The sequence below is a fragment of the Ostrinia furnacalis genome, unplaced genomic scaffold (assembly GCF_004193835.3).
Source record: "Ostrinia furnacalis isolate ACB-3 unplaced genomic scaffold, ASM419383v2 OfSCF4123, whole genome shotgun sequence".
In the NCBI taxonomy this organism is placed as follows: Eukaryota; Metazoa; Arthropoda; class Insecta; order Lepidoptera; family Crambidae; genus Ostrinia; species Ostrinia furnacalis.
This window is the reverse complement of record NW_021134362.1, coordinates 68,228-83,287: the sequence shown is the minus strand read 5'-3', so window position 1 is coordinate 83,287 and position 15,060 is coordinate 68,228. Positions and strand designations below refer to the sequence as shown.

Below are 15,060 nucleotides of genomic sequence, written 5' to 3'. Positions count from 1 at the left end.
ATTAACGTTAACTTGCGTTAAATCTTGCTAAATGTAACGTTTTAACGTTTAACGAAGTTAATTTTTTTATTAACGGTTTAACGATTAACGAAGTTAACTATTTGATTAACGGTGCCCAGCTATGATAGTGACCTTATTTAATAGTTGATGAAATGAGATAGCATTTAAAACCAGTTGGTTATAATAAACTCACTTAACTTTGTAACTACAAAAAAATATAAACAGAAACCCTTGATATTTCTTCTAAGTTCGCAATATTATCTGTAATTACAAATAAACCTGAAATTGTCACCCTTATTCATACTTCTTATTTAGAGGCAAAATCTTATCTTATTTTTTGGTAGATTATTTTCTCAAATATTTTGTCATCATCATCATCTCAGCCATAGGACGCCCACTGCTGAACATAGGCCTCCCCCAATGCCCATTAGGGGGGAAAATTGCCCATACTCGCTACGCTTGGCAAGTATCTTATGCTCAAACTCTGTTGTTACAGGAGGCGGAGGCAGCCATTACCTCCATGAATGGCCAGTGGCTGGGATCCAGGTCCATCCGCACCAACTGGGCCACCAGGAAACCACCAGCGCCGAAGAACGAATGTGAGTACATCAATGAAACTTGGTTTCTTACTTACTTACTTATATACTTAAGGTCCTATGTCCCCTAGATGGGGCAGAGGGCGTCCACGACAGTAGGTACTCCGTTCGGTCTTGAGCTTCGCGTTTGATCTCGCTCCAAGTCTTGCCGATCTTCTTCGCCTCGTCAGCCACAGTGCGCCGCCAAGTTTTCTTGGGGCGACCAGCTAACTTGTTGACACAGATAATGATAATCTGATAACTTTGTCAAAAATCTGTCGGGATTTTCGGGCAATTTTAACCCATAAGGACTACTTTTTGATAGTACTATTTACTTGAAACTTTTAAAAAGTAGACTATATCGTCAATTGCAGGTTGAGTTAAATATGCAGTTTTTCTTAGTTTTTTCTGCTCTTTCGAATGGAATATTTGCTACAATATTTGAGATCTAAGCAAAGCTCTATACACTCTATAGGCTATGGTTAATGGACAACGGATGTAAACATACTTTAATTATTTTTTATATTCCGAATAATAACATACATTTAAAAGTCTACAAAAGGCCCGGACATTTCAGAACATTTCCTTACAAAATGTAAGTCAGCGTGTCCGAAACTTCGGACACCGGACAAAAGGCCGAAAGTTCGGACAGGTCTATACAAATGCGGACAGATTGTAATGTTTTCCTACAAAGGACATGTTGTTGAATTATGTAGACTAACAAATCTAAAAATATTGAAATCGAAAGTCTTGAATTCGATTCCTGCCTAAGGCAATTTGATTTTTTAAATCTGTGAAAATAACTAAAAAGGTCGTAAAACTAATTTTACTTTTGCAAGTAGGCTTTTATTAAAGCACTTTTGCACTTACTCTAAGACGGGTAATAATACTAAAATCCATATTTTTACCGACTTTGTGACTGTTGTCCGTATTCACAAACGATGCTTGCTTAAGTAAAGCGGCAAATCTAACGCACAGCGTTGAACTGGGCTCTTTGATTGGTTCGTGTGTCACCCTGTGCGTCCACGCGCACTGTGAGACCTCATAGTAATGTTTGTGAATACGGGCGTGTATGCATTCACTAATATTTCACGCCAAGCTATATTTTCACACTAGCGGCCGCCCGCGACTTCGTACGCGTGGATCCCGTTTTACCCCCTTAGGGGTGGAGTTTCGTAAAATCCTTTCTTAGCGGATGCCTACGTCATAACATCTACCTGCATGCCAAATTTCAGCCCGATCCGTCCAGTGGTTTGGGCTGTGCGTTGATAGATCACTATGTCAGTCAGACAGGCAGTTAGTCAGTCACCTTTGAGTTACATATAATTTTAGATGATGGCACTCAAGAATCGTCGCTAGATAAATTTTGTCTTTAAAGCGCGAGTAGGTAATATCACAGTAGGTAATATCTTATTCCTTGTTTTGTGGAACTAAACAAATTCAAACGAATTCAAGAAGTGCCACAATAAAGCTACGCACAGCAAGTCTAACCATTTTATTGTGTATAGTTATTTTTCTCTATACAGGGTGTCCCAAAAAGTAGTGTCAAGCCGAAGCTCAGAGGTAGAGCATCACTAGGGCTATCCAAATCACCCCCATGTATGTTCCGCGATTTTTGATAGTCTTCGAGTTATGATTGTTTTAAATGTCTGTGCTTAGGCACTTTTTTGGTCACTGTGGCGCAAAAGTGATTGATTCCAGATTTTTTTATCATTGTTAGATGAATACTAGGCCTAGTTGATTTAGAAATATGTACATATATCCATTCTAATACGAATGTAAACTAAAATCCTGTATGTTGTAAAGAAAAATCATGACTTGACACTAATTTTGCTTCGGCTTGACACTAATTTTTGGGACACCCTGAATATTTCTGAGTATTTTGGGATGTGGGAATGAAACGAAGAGTTTCTACGGGACTATTCCCACCTCTCGTTCCCACCGCTGCAACTCCTGTGTAGCCAGGATCTACAGCTTGACCGTCAATAACCCAACCAGTGAATGTCAAGTTTTTCCCGGGGGAAAGTTAACTGACATTGCCTTCAATCAACCGCCTGTGTGGTCTAGTGGTAAGACCACCTGCTTCAGACGCAGAGGTCCCGGGATCGATTCCCAGTGGGTGCAGATTTTTCTGTTCGGTTTGGTTGGTGGTAGGGCTTGTTCTAAGTCCGCCTGGCTAGCTACCATCTTCTTACCTAAGTCTGTCGCCATAACAACAATGTTACCAGCACTGTTGTGTTCCGGCAGTTAGAGATAAGATAGCCAGTTCCTCCGTGGTTGAGGATTCTGGGTGAAGCTCGCTTCCACCTTCGGCCTGATCATTACTTACCATCAGGTGAGATACAGGCCAAGAGCTTCCGCGTTGTGGATAAAAAAAATTAACAAACTCTTCAGCTTTATAATATTAGTAATATACTCGTAGTTGGACAGGCACTTCTGTTTCCACTTTCGACTGTGTAACGAATTAGTACACAGGATTAAAATTCATAAAGCAGTAAGATTAAAGGCGCTTTCCGTCTGTTCTGTGAATATTAAAATTTAATTGGAAGAGAGGTCATTCATAAGGAGTGGATATTGCGTTAGTAAAAATATATTCGAGATTAAATAGAAAGAAAGAAAGAGAGAGAAAAAATATTTGGCATGAGCATCACACAAATTCAGAAAGGTAACATCTCATCTCATCAACAGATGTTTGTTACTCTTTCACGCAAAAAGTACTGGACAGATTTTGATGAAACTTTACAGTATTATTGTTCCCTACTCGAACAAAAATTAGCACTTTAAACTTTAATAAGTTGCAAACAGATCCATAAATGGAAAAATAGTCTCTAAGACTTAGTGGTTTCTAAAACCACTAAGCCATTTTAAAAGACCTATCCAACGATACCCCACACGTTGGGGTAGAAGTTAGAAGCTCCCCAGCTACCCTAAAAATATTTTATTTTACCGTTTTGTCGGCGTGATTAATATACATACCTCCACAAAATTACAGCTCTCTAGTGCCAATAGTTTTCAAGCAAAACCACGGACAGACAGACAGACATATCGAAACTATAAGGGTTCCTTGTCAGGACTACGGAACCCTAAAAACATGGTTTCTCTCTTTAATTAACGTTATTTATATACTACGATACACATTATCGTATGAATTTTATTACACACTACAAAAAAGTTCATTTTCAACATAATTGAAAAAAAAATTGAGACGGGCACAATCTAGGCACTTTTTTAATCAAAAACCACGTAAAATTAATATTAAAAAAATGGAACAAAATTCTTCACTATCAATTTTATTGAGTATACATCACGTAGCTTCTTCCTTTAATAATTATCATAAATTAAATTCCCTAAACTCCCTGAAGATAAATTATGTTAGACTGACGTCCAAATAGGCAAAATTATCCATTGTTATTTTTTAATTGTGCCCTTTGATCTTACCGCTTTGATCTAGGCCGTTTCTCAGCTATGCCTGCGGGTCTTTTGCCAAATATACAGGGTGTCCCAAGAGTAACGTAAGAATTGAGCCACCATTTTGTAGCAAACCCTGAAAAAAAGAATAATTTGACAGTCGAGAGTTTGAGGTGACTAAAAATGGAGCGTTATACGATACAACAACTTTTTTTAATTTATCATCATCATTCAGCCACAGGACGTCCTCTGCTGAACATAGGCCTCCTCCAATGATTTCCATCTCAACCCTGCATCCAGCGCCTTCCTGCTAACTTTATGAGGTAATCTGTCCACCTTGTCAGTGGACGTTTAACACTGCGCTTTCAGTACGTGGCCTCCACTCCAGAACCTTGCTGCCCCATCGGCCGTCATTGTTAAGTGCTATGTATGTGCCCAACCCATTGTCACACTATGTGCCCTGCCCAATTCTACTTCAGCTTGCTAATTCGTCGGGCTATGTCAGCGATTTTAGTTCGTTTCTTCATTATTAAACAGTAATTCGGCAGGTTTAAAGAAAGGCCTCGATTTAAGATTCGAAAAATTGAAACAAAATGGTCAAAATAGTGTTTTAAACCTCATAAAGGGAGTAGGATGCCGCTGGAAATCATTGGGAGAGGCCTATGCTCAGCTGTGGACGTCATGTGGCAGAAATGAAATGTGGCTTTTAAATGACGGTAAATTCAATGCGTTATTTTTGAAACACCCTATATAAAGGTACACCACAGTCTTGCCAGCGGTTTGTTTACGTGGATTTCTGCTCATGCCGGGCACAGACTCGTGTCAAGATGTTTGTGGATATCTACAAGGACTGTGTGAGGTCATTTGTACATATTGTAAACTAACTTTTGCACGCGGATATCCTGTATGAATTTCAGTATGATGGGGGGTCATCCTTTCAAAAAACTGGGATAAAGACTATCCAATGTTTTGCTCAGGGTCTCTCTACCATTTCTATACTATTTGATTTACATTGATTGAATGATTGAAAAAAATGATTTATACGTGAGACTGCAAAATAGCAAACATATTCATAAAGGTACATTTCACGGGGACACGTGCCTATCTTTGAAAAACGTCCTTGATTCGACCTTCGAATTATCCTACCTCACTATTTACTACTATCTACTACCTCTCTACCTATTATTATCCTACTTTGTTATTATAAATGCGAAAGTTTGGATGTCTGGATGTCACGATGTCTGGATGTTTGTTACTCTTTCACGCAAAAACTACTAAACGGATTTTGTTGAAACTTTTCAGTATTATTGTTTATAACCCAGATTAACATATAGGCTATAATTAATTACGATATGTGACAAATAAATTTCAATAAATAAATAAGACGTGTCTAAAAACGCCATCTATCGTCATTGGTTAAAATGTACAGCGCTGGACAAACTACTGATTTTGACGTTCGTAAATATTCATGCGGGGGGAAGCCGTGAAACGCCATTTATCAACAATGATAAATCTAACAACAGATTTTACAAAAGGGGTAAAACGAGGTCCACGCGTACGAAGTCGCGGGCAGCCGCTAGTACCATCTTATAAAATTAGTAAGATTAGGATGTGCTTCAAGTTAAACCGACTTTTACCTCGACTAGAACTCAGAAGTAACCAAATGCATCAATTCGACTACCCGTCGTCAAAAACGACGTATTATGCGAACAAATTGATCCAGTCCCCATGAGACTGGCTTACGGGCTAGAGTCGTTTACTGTGTGCTGTAGATATAGGATGTTAGGGCTGGAACGCAAAGGTAAGTAAGGGTTGGTACATAATTTTATTCTTAAACATTACTATGAGGTCTCACAGTGCGCGTGGACGCACAAGGTGACACATGAACCAATCACAGAGCTCTATTCAACGTTGTGCGTTCGATTTGTTGCTTCACTTAAGCAAGCATCGATCGTTTGTGAATACGGGCGATAGTATGGTAGGGCTGAAACGCAAAGGTAAGTAAGGGTTGCTTGCTACAGATCTGTATATCTATATCTAGAAAAGCGAAAGGTCACTGTCTGACTGACTCACTACTCACAAACTCCAAACCTAAGGAGGTAAAACGGAATTCACGCGTACTAAGTCGCGGGCGGCCGCTAATCTATACTTCTATACTAATATTATAAATGCGAAAGTAACTCTGTCTGTCTGTCTGTCTCGCTTTCACGCCTAAACCACTGAACCGATTTTGATGAAAGGCATAGAGATAGTTTGAGTCCCAGGAAAGGACATAGGATAGTTTTTATCCCGGTTTTTGAAACAGGGACGCGCGCGATAAAGTTTTTCTGTGACAGACAAAATTCCACGCGGGCGAAGCCGCGGGCGGAAAGCTAGTAGTCTATTATAAAAGCGAAAGGTCACTGACTGACTCACTCATCACGAAATCTCAGAAACTACAAGTGCTAGGAGTCTCAAATTTTGGATGGGGGTTCTTTTTAGAATGTAGGTGCTCACTAAGACGGGAATTTACAAAATTCAACCCCTAAGGAGGTAAAACGGGAAATCACACGCTGGCAATAATCATTCAAAAGTATTAAATACTCTTTTGTGTCAGCCCTACACTATCGTATGCAGACGATCCTACAGATGCAATTTCCGAAAATCGATCCACACGTGGGAGGTGAGATTGTGACAACTAAGTTTGAGGTTGAAATCAAATAAACTGGAGACGTGTATCCGATCTTACTTCGTTTATTTATTTACTTGCCTCAGAGCAGTTCAGCAAGATGTTCGATTTTAAGATATGTGGTCATTGTCGTATTACACAAAACGTAAAATCAGCTGTTTCAATGGTGTCACTCACGCACGATGCAATTTAGAGTAAAAATGGTACCTTTCCAGAATTCGTAATATCTTTCCTAGCTTCTCTAACACCACGCTAACACCCTGTAGCTCATAAATGAGCTGTAGTGTGCCAGCATCAAGTAGCAAAGAGTCATCATAAGTCATTTAGTTTTCATACACGACCCTCTCTAATTTGCCAGAGGCAAATGGACGATTTTAGGCGAAATACCTACACTTATCTACCCCGAAACGGATCGAAACCGTATCAACTTATGGCGGTCAGTGTTCTTTGTATAAAACTTCGTACTGCAACGAACACTTACTTATCTGCACCGTAACGAAAACGCCTCGCCTCGCGACAAAAGGCGATGCGGTGTTGATCCCTTTCCAGGTTGATAAGTGTGTTATGACCTCTCACCACGCTAGCGATATCAAATGAAATCAAAAATATTTATGCAGTTTAGACCACAAGTGGCACATGAACGTCACTTTACACGTCTCCTTATCTTTTGGGCCCTACCAGCGCTTCGAGACAAACATTATGACAAACATAAATGCTGAGAAACAAACTACGCATTGGTACATAGATATTGACTATAACTTTGTGTTTTCAGTGAACTCCAAGCCGCTTACCTTCGACGAGGTGTACAACCAGAGCTCGCCCACCAACTGCACGGTCTACTGCGGTGGTTTGACCACCGGCCTCACTGAAGAGCTGATGCAGAAGACCTTCCAGCCCTTCGGGACCATCCAGGAGATTAGAGTCTTCAAGGACAAGGGATACGCCTTCATTAGGTACGTGGAATACTTTTCTATTCAGTCTATTATTGTACCTACTTTGCTGCATGACTGAAAACGTCAAAAACCTGCATTGGTCTCACTAGAATAATGATACAAAAGACCTTCTGGCCCTTTGAAACCATCCAGGAGATTATAGTCTTCAAGGATAAGGGATACGCCTTTATTAGGTACGTGGTCTTATTTGGTCTACCTACTGTATAAAGCACCGGTCTCATTAAAAACTATGATGCAAAAGACCTTCGAGCCTTCGAAACTATCCAAGAGATTAGAGTCTTCAAGTATAAGAGATAGGCCTGTATTAGGTCTTTTTGGTCTACTGTATTAAGTACCGGTGTTATTAAAAACTTTCAACCACGAAGACGCGCCCCACCAATTTTTGGTCGAGGGAAACGCGGGGTGCGGGGAGTTTGATCCGAGCAATCCGAGCGGCATTATTTGTAGTGTGCGTGTGCACTCATGGATCATTTAGCGTGTACCGATAACACTCAAACATTATAAAGAATAGTGGGGCGCGTCTTCGTGGATGTATATAATACAGACCTGAACTCTTATAATTGTTGTATCCTCAAACGTTTCATATGCTCAGTTCTGATGAATATCATGCTTCTTTCCAGATTTTCTACAAAAGAGAGCGCCACCCACGCTATAGTGGCAGTCCACAACACAGATGTCAACGGGCAGCCTGTCAAATGCTCGTGGGGAAAGGAATCCGGTGACCCCAACAATGCTCAGGGTCAGGGACAGGTGAGAGTGACCTTTGACTTACTTGACTTAAGGTCCTATGTCCCCTAGATGGGGCAGAGGGCGTCCACAACAGGTCCTCCATTCGGTTTGAGCTTCGCGTTTGATCTCGCTCCAAGTCTTGCCGATTTTCTTCGCCTCGTCTGCTACAGTGCGCCGCCAAGTTTGCCTGTTGTGACCTTTGGTGAACTTTAATACGCTATACTAAGCCAAAATAGCTGAATGGTGAAGGGGTCGGACTGGCCGACTCGTGATCCGAGGAACGCGGGTTCGAACCCCGTTCGACTATGGTGGTGAGCGCACTCGTAACATCGTTCGTTTCAGCCGAAAGACGTCCACTGCTGGACAAAGGCCTCCCCCAAGGATTTCCACGAAGACCGATCCTGCGCCGCTCGCAACCAGGCACCTCCCGCGACCTTCACCAGATCGTCGGTCCACCTAGTGGGTAGGCCCCACGCTACGTCTTCCGGCTCGTGGACACTCGTAACTAAGAATAATTATTTATAGCACTAACTGAGTTAAATGATAGACCTATAAACAATTACTTATTCTTAGTTACTAGAACCTAACAGTTACTTAGAAACACAAATTCCTAAATCCCTTTAACAACTTTAAAATTAAACAAACATGAAATTCTTGATAACAATTAGTTCAAAACGACTTGATCCTTTTTGATGCAAATTCGTCTAATGGAGAAAGAACTTCTCGTGAATTATGATATTTACATTTGACTTTTAAAGAATTTTTGAATATACTTCATTAGTTATGAATTAATTATGCTACTTTAGCAATATTTTAGGAATTCAGAATTTCTATTTTCGGTAACTCTGTAAATTACAATTTTAGTTTCAGTTCTTTGAAACTCACTAGTCAAAGACAATCTACTTGTCTATGCTAATATAAATTTATTAACTTGGCTGTACTTAAATTCAAAAAGTCAAAATTAAGCCATGTTCGCACTAGTCTATCCTTCGACGTCATTTGGCTAAAACGAACGAACTAAATAAAAGCTTTGACTTTGACTTTCATCATCATCAACAGCCCCCTACAGTCCACTGCTGGACTATGAACCTCCTCCACTATAGTGATTGGAGATCGCAATTTAAAAGATTAAAGTTTTTCAGAGAGCGCTGCTGCCCGTTCTCTGTTTGATGTGAGTCCCTAAGTCGCCTCTTACGACACCCGTGGGAAGTGTAGGGGTTGGTGACAAATGTATTCTATTCTGCCGTCACCACACGGCTTTAATTTGGACTCCAGAAAACTCTTAATATTGGTGTAATAACCCCCATGTTGGTACCCGCTGAAAACCAGCTTCGTGACTTGACGACTTGTGTCATGTCACGATTTTCGCTGAGCGGTCGCCTTTTCAGCATGGCTCGGTAATTTAACTACTGTACATTGTATGCACATAAATGTTAATGCTGAATAAAGGTATTCTATTATATTCTTAACCCTCCCAAATTCTATTCACAGCTCGGAGGCACGGCATACAGTCCATTCGGCGCGGCGTACACTGCTGGAGGAGTGCCCCCAACCTCATACTGGTACAACACGTACCCGCAACAGCTGGGAGGCTTCCTGCAAGGGGTACAGGGGGTACAAGGGTACTCGTACGCTGGACAGTTCGCGGGGTACCAGCAGCAGTATATGGGGTAAGTATGAGCGAAATAAAATCATTTTTTATGCATAACAAGGCAGGTATTTGACCATGGTACATATCTGCCCTGTAAGTGCCTATTAACTCTCGCCTTGAAAAGGTCCGGATTATAGTCTTCGGGAAAGACAGCAGCAGGCAGCGAATTCCAGTCCCTAGCTGTTCGCATTATAAAAGAGTCATCGAACCGCTTAGCGTGAGCTGGTGGGATGCCGACAATATAACCTAAGTACGCTAACCTGCGTCTGGTTCCCCGGTGATGGAAGGGGGCTGGTGGAATTAGCCCGTGTAATTCCTTCGCACATTCTCCGAAGTGTAGCCTGTAGAAAACCCTTAGAGATGCTACTTTACGACGGTGGTCAAGTTCCTGGAGCGACGCTTCAACAAGGGTGGGGCTGTCGATTAGTCTTCTGGCACCGAATTGATTTGTGCAAATGTGGGTAACATTGTCCGTTGTCCCATGTGAACGAAGGAACGCGACATGAAGCGACGCGACCCAACGCACCGTAATGCTATCAATACTAACCGTTCGCGCTAAGTTTGCCGCTCCGTGGAATGCGGGTGTCCCGCAACCGCGATTTAACGCAATTATTTAGTGATTAAACGCAATTAAGTGTCTTATTTTACGCAAATACACAATTTTTATCATTATTAATAAATAAATAATATTTTCAATATAGTTTGCTATAGATATAGACGCTTTCCTTCAAGTGACGTCATATCGCCAGCGGCAAACTTATCGCGAACGGATAGTACTTCATGTGACGACATGGCACGCGATTACCGTACGAAAAAAAGAGGGATAAAAATTAACCAGCTATTCTTAAAATCGTTTTTTTTTTAAGTTCGAGCAACCATTTTGTCAAGTAACCCATTCCCTAAAGTTGTAGTTTTTAATCCTTGTCCATTTCCTTCCAGAATGGGCGGCGTCCAGCTGCCCTGGGCACTGGGCGGCGGCGTGGGCGGCGTAGGCTCAGTCGGCGGCGTGGCGGCCATGTCGCAGCCGCCGCAGGTGCTGCACTATCCGGTACAGCATTTCCAGGTGCAGCCTGTGAGTACCTAAGCTTACATATAGTTTTGGGAAAAATTTCCGGTGGTATAGATTTGGGAAAAATTACCGGTATAATTTTTGGAATTTTTTCCGGGAGTAATTTTTGGATAATTTATGTAGCTGCTTATAAAGTTGGGGGAAAATTGAAATTCTCGTCGTAGTTTTGGAAAATTATTGTAGCTGGTTATAATGACGGGGAAAATTGTAAAGGTTTTTTGTTGGGACAAAAAAGCGAATAACATGTAATAATAGGGGGCATCAAGGTAATAACTGAAGCAAATTATTTAATTTTGTTGTAGATGTAATTTCGCTAAAATTTATAGTAGTGAAATCTAATGTATTTTAAATTGAGTTTTTTTACAAAAATCATTGTTCAAAATGTTCGCAACACGTCTTTGTTACAATGAGGGCTATCGTTTTAGCGCTCACCAGTTAGCGCCACTGTAGAGTAAGGTCCAGTCACTTGCTAGTAGCGAAGACAGTGGCGCCAACTGGTGAGCGCGAAAGTGGGAGGAGGACTATCGCATTTGCACTCATCAAGATGGTGCCACTGTAGAGTAAGGTCCTGTCAATCGCCAGGGGTGCCAACTGTTGAGTATAAAAACGATAGCCCTCATTGGTATAAGGTTGTGTTGTCAACTCTTTGGCCACATTGGGTGTCACAAACTATTTGACATTAACTGTACAGTCGATTGTACTTTAACAACGAAACCTTTTTAATAAAATCGTTACATGTCTAAGATAATGTTTCAGCTTCCCCTTTGCAGTACAAAAGATATCTAAATTCCATTCCTTTTACAACCTCAAGCAGATCGGCGAGGACGAATGGCTGGCTCCCAGCCTCCTGGTGTGAGGCCACCGCACCCTCCCGCCCGACTGCTGCTGCCTCCACAAGGACTGGTAGACCACTGGTAGACCAGCCCACTTCATTTCCAACTTCGTTCAGTTGCAACCCACACCTTTCCAAACGAAGGAGCTCCATGAGGGTACAAACACGGTCGAGTGCGGACAGTGCGAAACTTAGGCTATAAGCCTAGCCCACCTTACAAAAGGTCGAACATTTCAGATCGAAAAAAAATGTGAGTCATTCTTCTCTGATATGATTTCTACTGCTGCTTATGACTGCATGAAAATGCATTAAATTTAACATAAAAAATACTTTTAGAGGATATATAGATTTGGTATAAGATTATTATTATATTACTGGTAAGTTTAGTTTTAAGTTGATGATAATATCAGTTGTCACGCGGGCCAAATGGGATGGGGTATTTGATGAAATACAAGAGCGATTGAGAACGAGGCTATGGTACCAAACATCATGTCAGCACAAGCATAGTATAAGTTTAGTGGAAAAAAATGTAGATTTTTGGAAACATGTTTAGTAGGAATCGTAGAATATTAGGCAAGGTCACATCAGTGAGTGAGAAGTTTTTTAAGACAATTTTATATCCGCTGAGAATGGTAAGAATGTACGAGACGAAATAGAATTATTAACGAATAGAGAAACGCAGAAAATGGATTCTACTTTATTTATTTCTTATTTCATTTGTTTCTTCTCGATGCTAGTTTTTGCCAAATTCTGATCCATAACGAAATCATGATAAACTATAAATAACTACTGTTATAAAAGATGGTTGTGTCTAACTATTAAAGGATACACTTAAAAAACTTTGAGAAAAAATACCGAAAAGTAGTGAAATATTAGATTTATTTATTGAATAGGTGACTAAGTGAAAAGAAAAAATATTTATTGCATAGATGATAAGAAGCATTTAATCTTTACTGTAGTTAGTAAAAATGGGAGTGTGAAATGATGTTTGTTTGGTTTCTCTCAAAAAACGCGTCGATTATGATTTGTGGAAAATTTTGGCTGACTTTTAACTTTGCTTTTTATTGTTTCTATTCAACCATATTGACGTACGAGACTTCATTCGGTTATCTCATTCTGTGTGAGCCCCATATAAGGGGAAGTTAGTGTTCTAAAAAATATTGAAAAAACGTTGTAGTAGTACTACAAAAAATCTTTTTTGAAACTTTTTAAAAGGTGAGGGATCTATCCATGTCACCTGACGTCTATATAATATTTTGTAAATGATGTATTTTATACATTGTATTGAAAGATCTATCGTTTGACTGTCGTAGTTACTTTCATTGTTTCGATTTAGCATTATAATTTTGAGCATGTAGTGAAAAATTGAGAGACATATCGCTAGAAGTTATTATAAGATATTTATATATATAAAGAAGGATAATTATTATATAGTTCATTTCAGCTAAGGAACGAATTGTGACGTCAATTTTGTCATTCAGTCAATCGAGAAATCGGAGATGCGTATTTTGAATTATGCAAAAGAAACCACCGGCATAATATAAGTGGTTTGGAATGCGATAAACGAGATGTGATGTTTGCATATTCAAAAGGCGCGAAAGAGGTTCAACTTCTTTGAAAAATAACTGAATTATATCACAAAATCGTACTACAAACCACTAGATAGTCAAATTTAGTTATAATCAACATATAATGATGCTAGGTTTTAGTAAATGAATTCATTTATGCCTATAATTGCTTGAAGTAGAGAATAATAGTAAGCATACATATATATCCGAATAGTATGTAAGCTACAATGTAACAGTAATATATTGCCGACCGTCTTCTATGTAGGAAAGGGCGTTTCGTCCAGATCTTGGAACTCGACGTGTCGTTGCCTTCTGTCGTTGCTATACTTCCTTCTACTATTTACATAAGTATATGCTACATATAGTTAAGGACGCAGAACGGCTTTGCTGTCTCCATTAATATAAGCTAGAAATATAAGACGTATGTTAATAATCAAATCTCCATTATAAAATGGAGTATTAACTTTAGCTAGGCGAAATTACAAGATATATAAAAGTATATTATATATACAAAATTATTGTGCAAAATAAGACATAAACATTATATCGATATCGTTTAGATAGGCTATTGAAATTTTAAGTGTTGTTTTTGTTTAATTTAGACTTTTAATTTCATTTACATTTATAATTTTCGTTTGTTTTCCTTTTTGGTTGGTCCATTCCATCGGAGTTAAGGTATGATATTATATATATAATTTTAAGTCCCAAAGAATAACACCAAATATTAATAATACTCGACATTAAATTTTAAAATGTAGAATTGGCGATAAATATGAAAAAAAAACCATAAAAATATTGTAAAATCTTTAAAATGCCTTATTCGATCTGTCTCTAATTCTCTATATTATTTTTGGTTTGTCATAGATGTCACAAAGTGTCAGAATTGGTATGTTCAGTGTTATAACTTTTAGCCAACGAAATGCCTTCAAAATAACAAAAATAAGTAACGATCTAGTCAAAACTAGTCCACCAAAAACAAAGTCAATTAGAAGTTTCATTTAATGACACAAATAGTTCATTTAACGGCATAAGTTTCATTTAATGATTCGATGATTGGACATACCGTTTCTCACACCTCAAGTGCCAAACATTTTTCCTTTATTCTTCGTGTTAATATGATCCGTCATTTCCAATTAATAACACCAAATACTCAGACTTATGCGATAAACTTCTAAGACGATTCTAAATCTAGTTTTGCAGTCTTGAAAATGTAAACACGTAAGATCTTACCTAGATAATTAAACGTGGAAAGAGATTTTCCCAAGATTTTCGGAAAATCTGGGAAGTTTTCCAAAAAGTAAACATTGAGGTAAAAGATTGACCCTTCTGGGTTAACATTAACGTTTGATAGCTTTCTAAAGCAAGGATTGGACAAGTAAAAAGGAACTATAGAGGCTGAAGCTATTTAAAATATTAAGTAACTAAAGATTTAACTAAAAAATGCTACAGTATTTTTCAAACCTGTAAAGAAAAATTGAAAATTGATGTTTTATCACGCCCCCCTTAAGCAAATATTATTAACTTCAACAAGTGATAAATTAACTAAATAGCTCAGTAGCCAGATCAGATGCCATGCAAGAGAATTATCTCAGGTACACTGAGGTACA

At 39.2% G+C, this 15,060-nt stretch overlaps 1 protein-coding gene across 2 annotated transcripts; it reads left to right on the top strand.

Moving 5' to 3' along the window:
* Window positions 1–501: 501 nt before the first annotated feature.
* On the top strand, window positions 502–13,938 carry LOC114358868 (nucleolysin TIA-1). Of its 2 annotated transcripts, none has more exons than XM_028313008.1 (6): window positions 502–599; window positions 7,424–7,604; window positions 8,225–8,354; window positions 9,825–10,003; window positions 10,924–11,056; window positions 11,868–13,938. In XM_028313008.1, exons 1-6 carry the CDS (start codon window positions 521–523, stop codon window positions 11,907–11,909), a joined length of 744 nt encoding a protein of 247 aa, XP_028168809.1. In that variant the 5' UTR covers window positions 502–520; the 3' UTR covers window positions 11,910–13,938. The 2 variants fall into 2 exon arrangements, with proteins under 2 accessions (XP_028168809.1, XP_028168807.1); XM_028313006.1 differs by having other exon boundaries at window positions 11,865–13,938.
* The last annotated feature ends 1,122 nt before the right edge of the window (window positions 13,939–15,060 follow it).

Excerpts from the sequence above, each read along its gene's own strand:
- LOC114358868 (XM_028313006.1), top strand. The coding sequence starts at position 521 with ATGAATGGCCAGTGGCTGGGATCCAGGTCCATCCGCACCAACTGGGCC. Across the intron at positions 8,355-9,824 it reads ATGCTCAGGGTCAGGGACAG|CTCGGAGGCACGGCATACAG; the intron begins GTGAGAGTGACC and ends TTCTATTCACAG. Across the intron at positions 11,057-11,864 it reads AGCATTTCCAGGTGCAGCCT|CAGATCGGCGAGGACGAATG; the intron begins GTGAGTACCTAA and ends TACAACCTCAAG.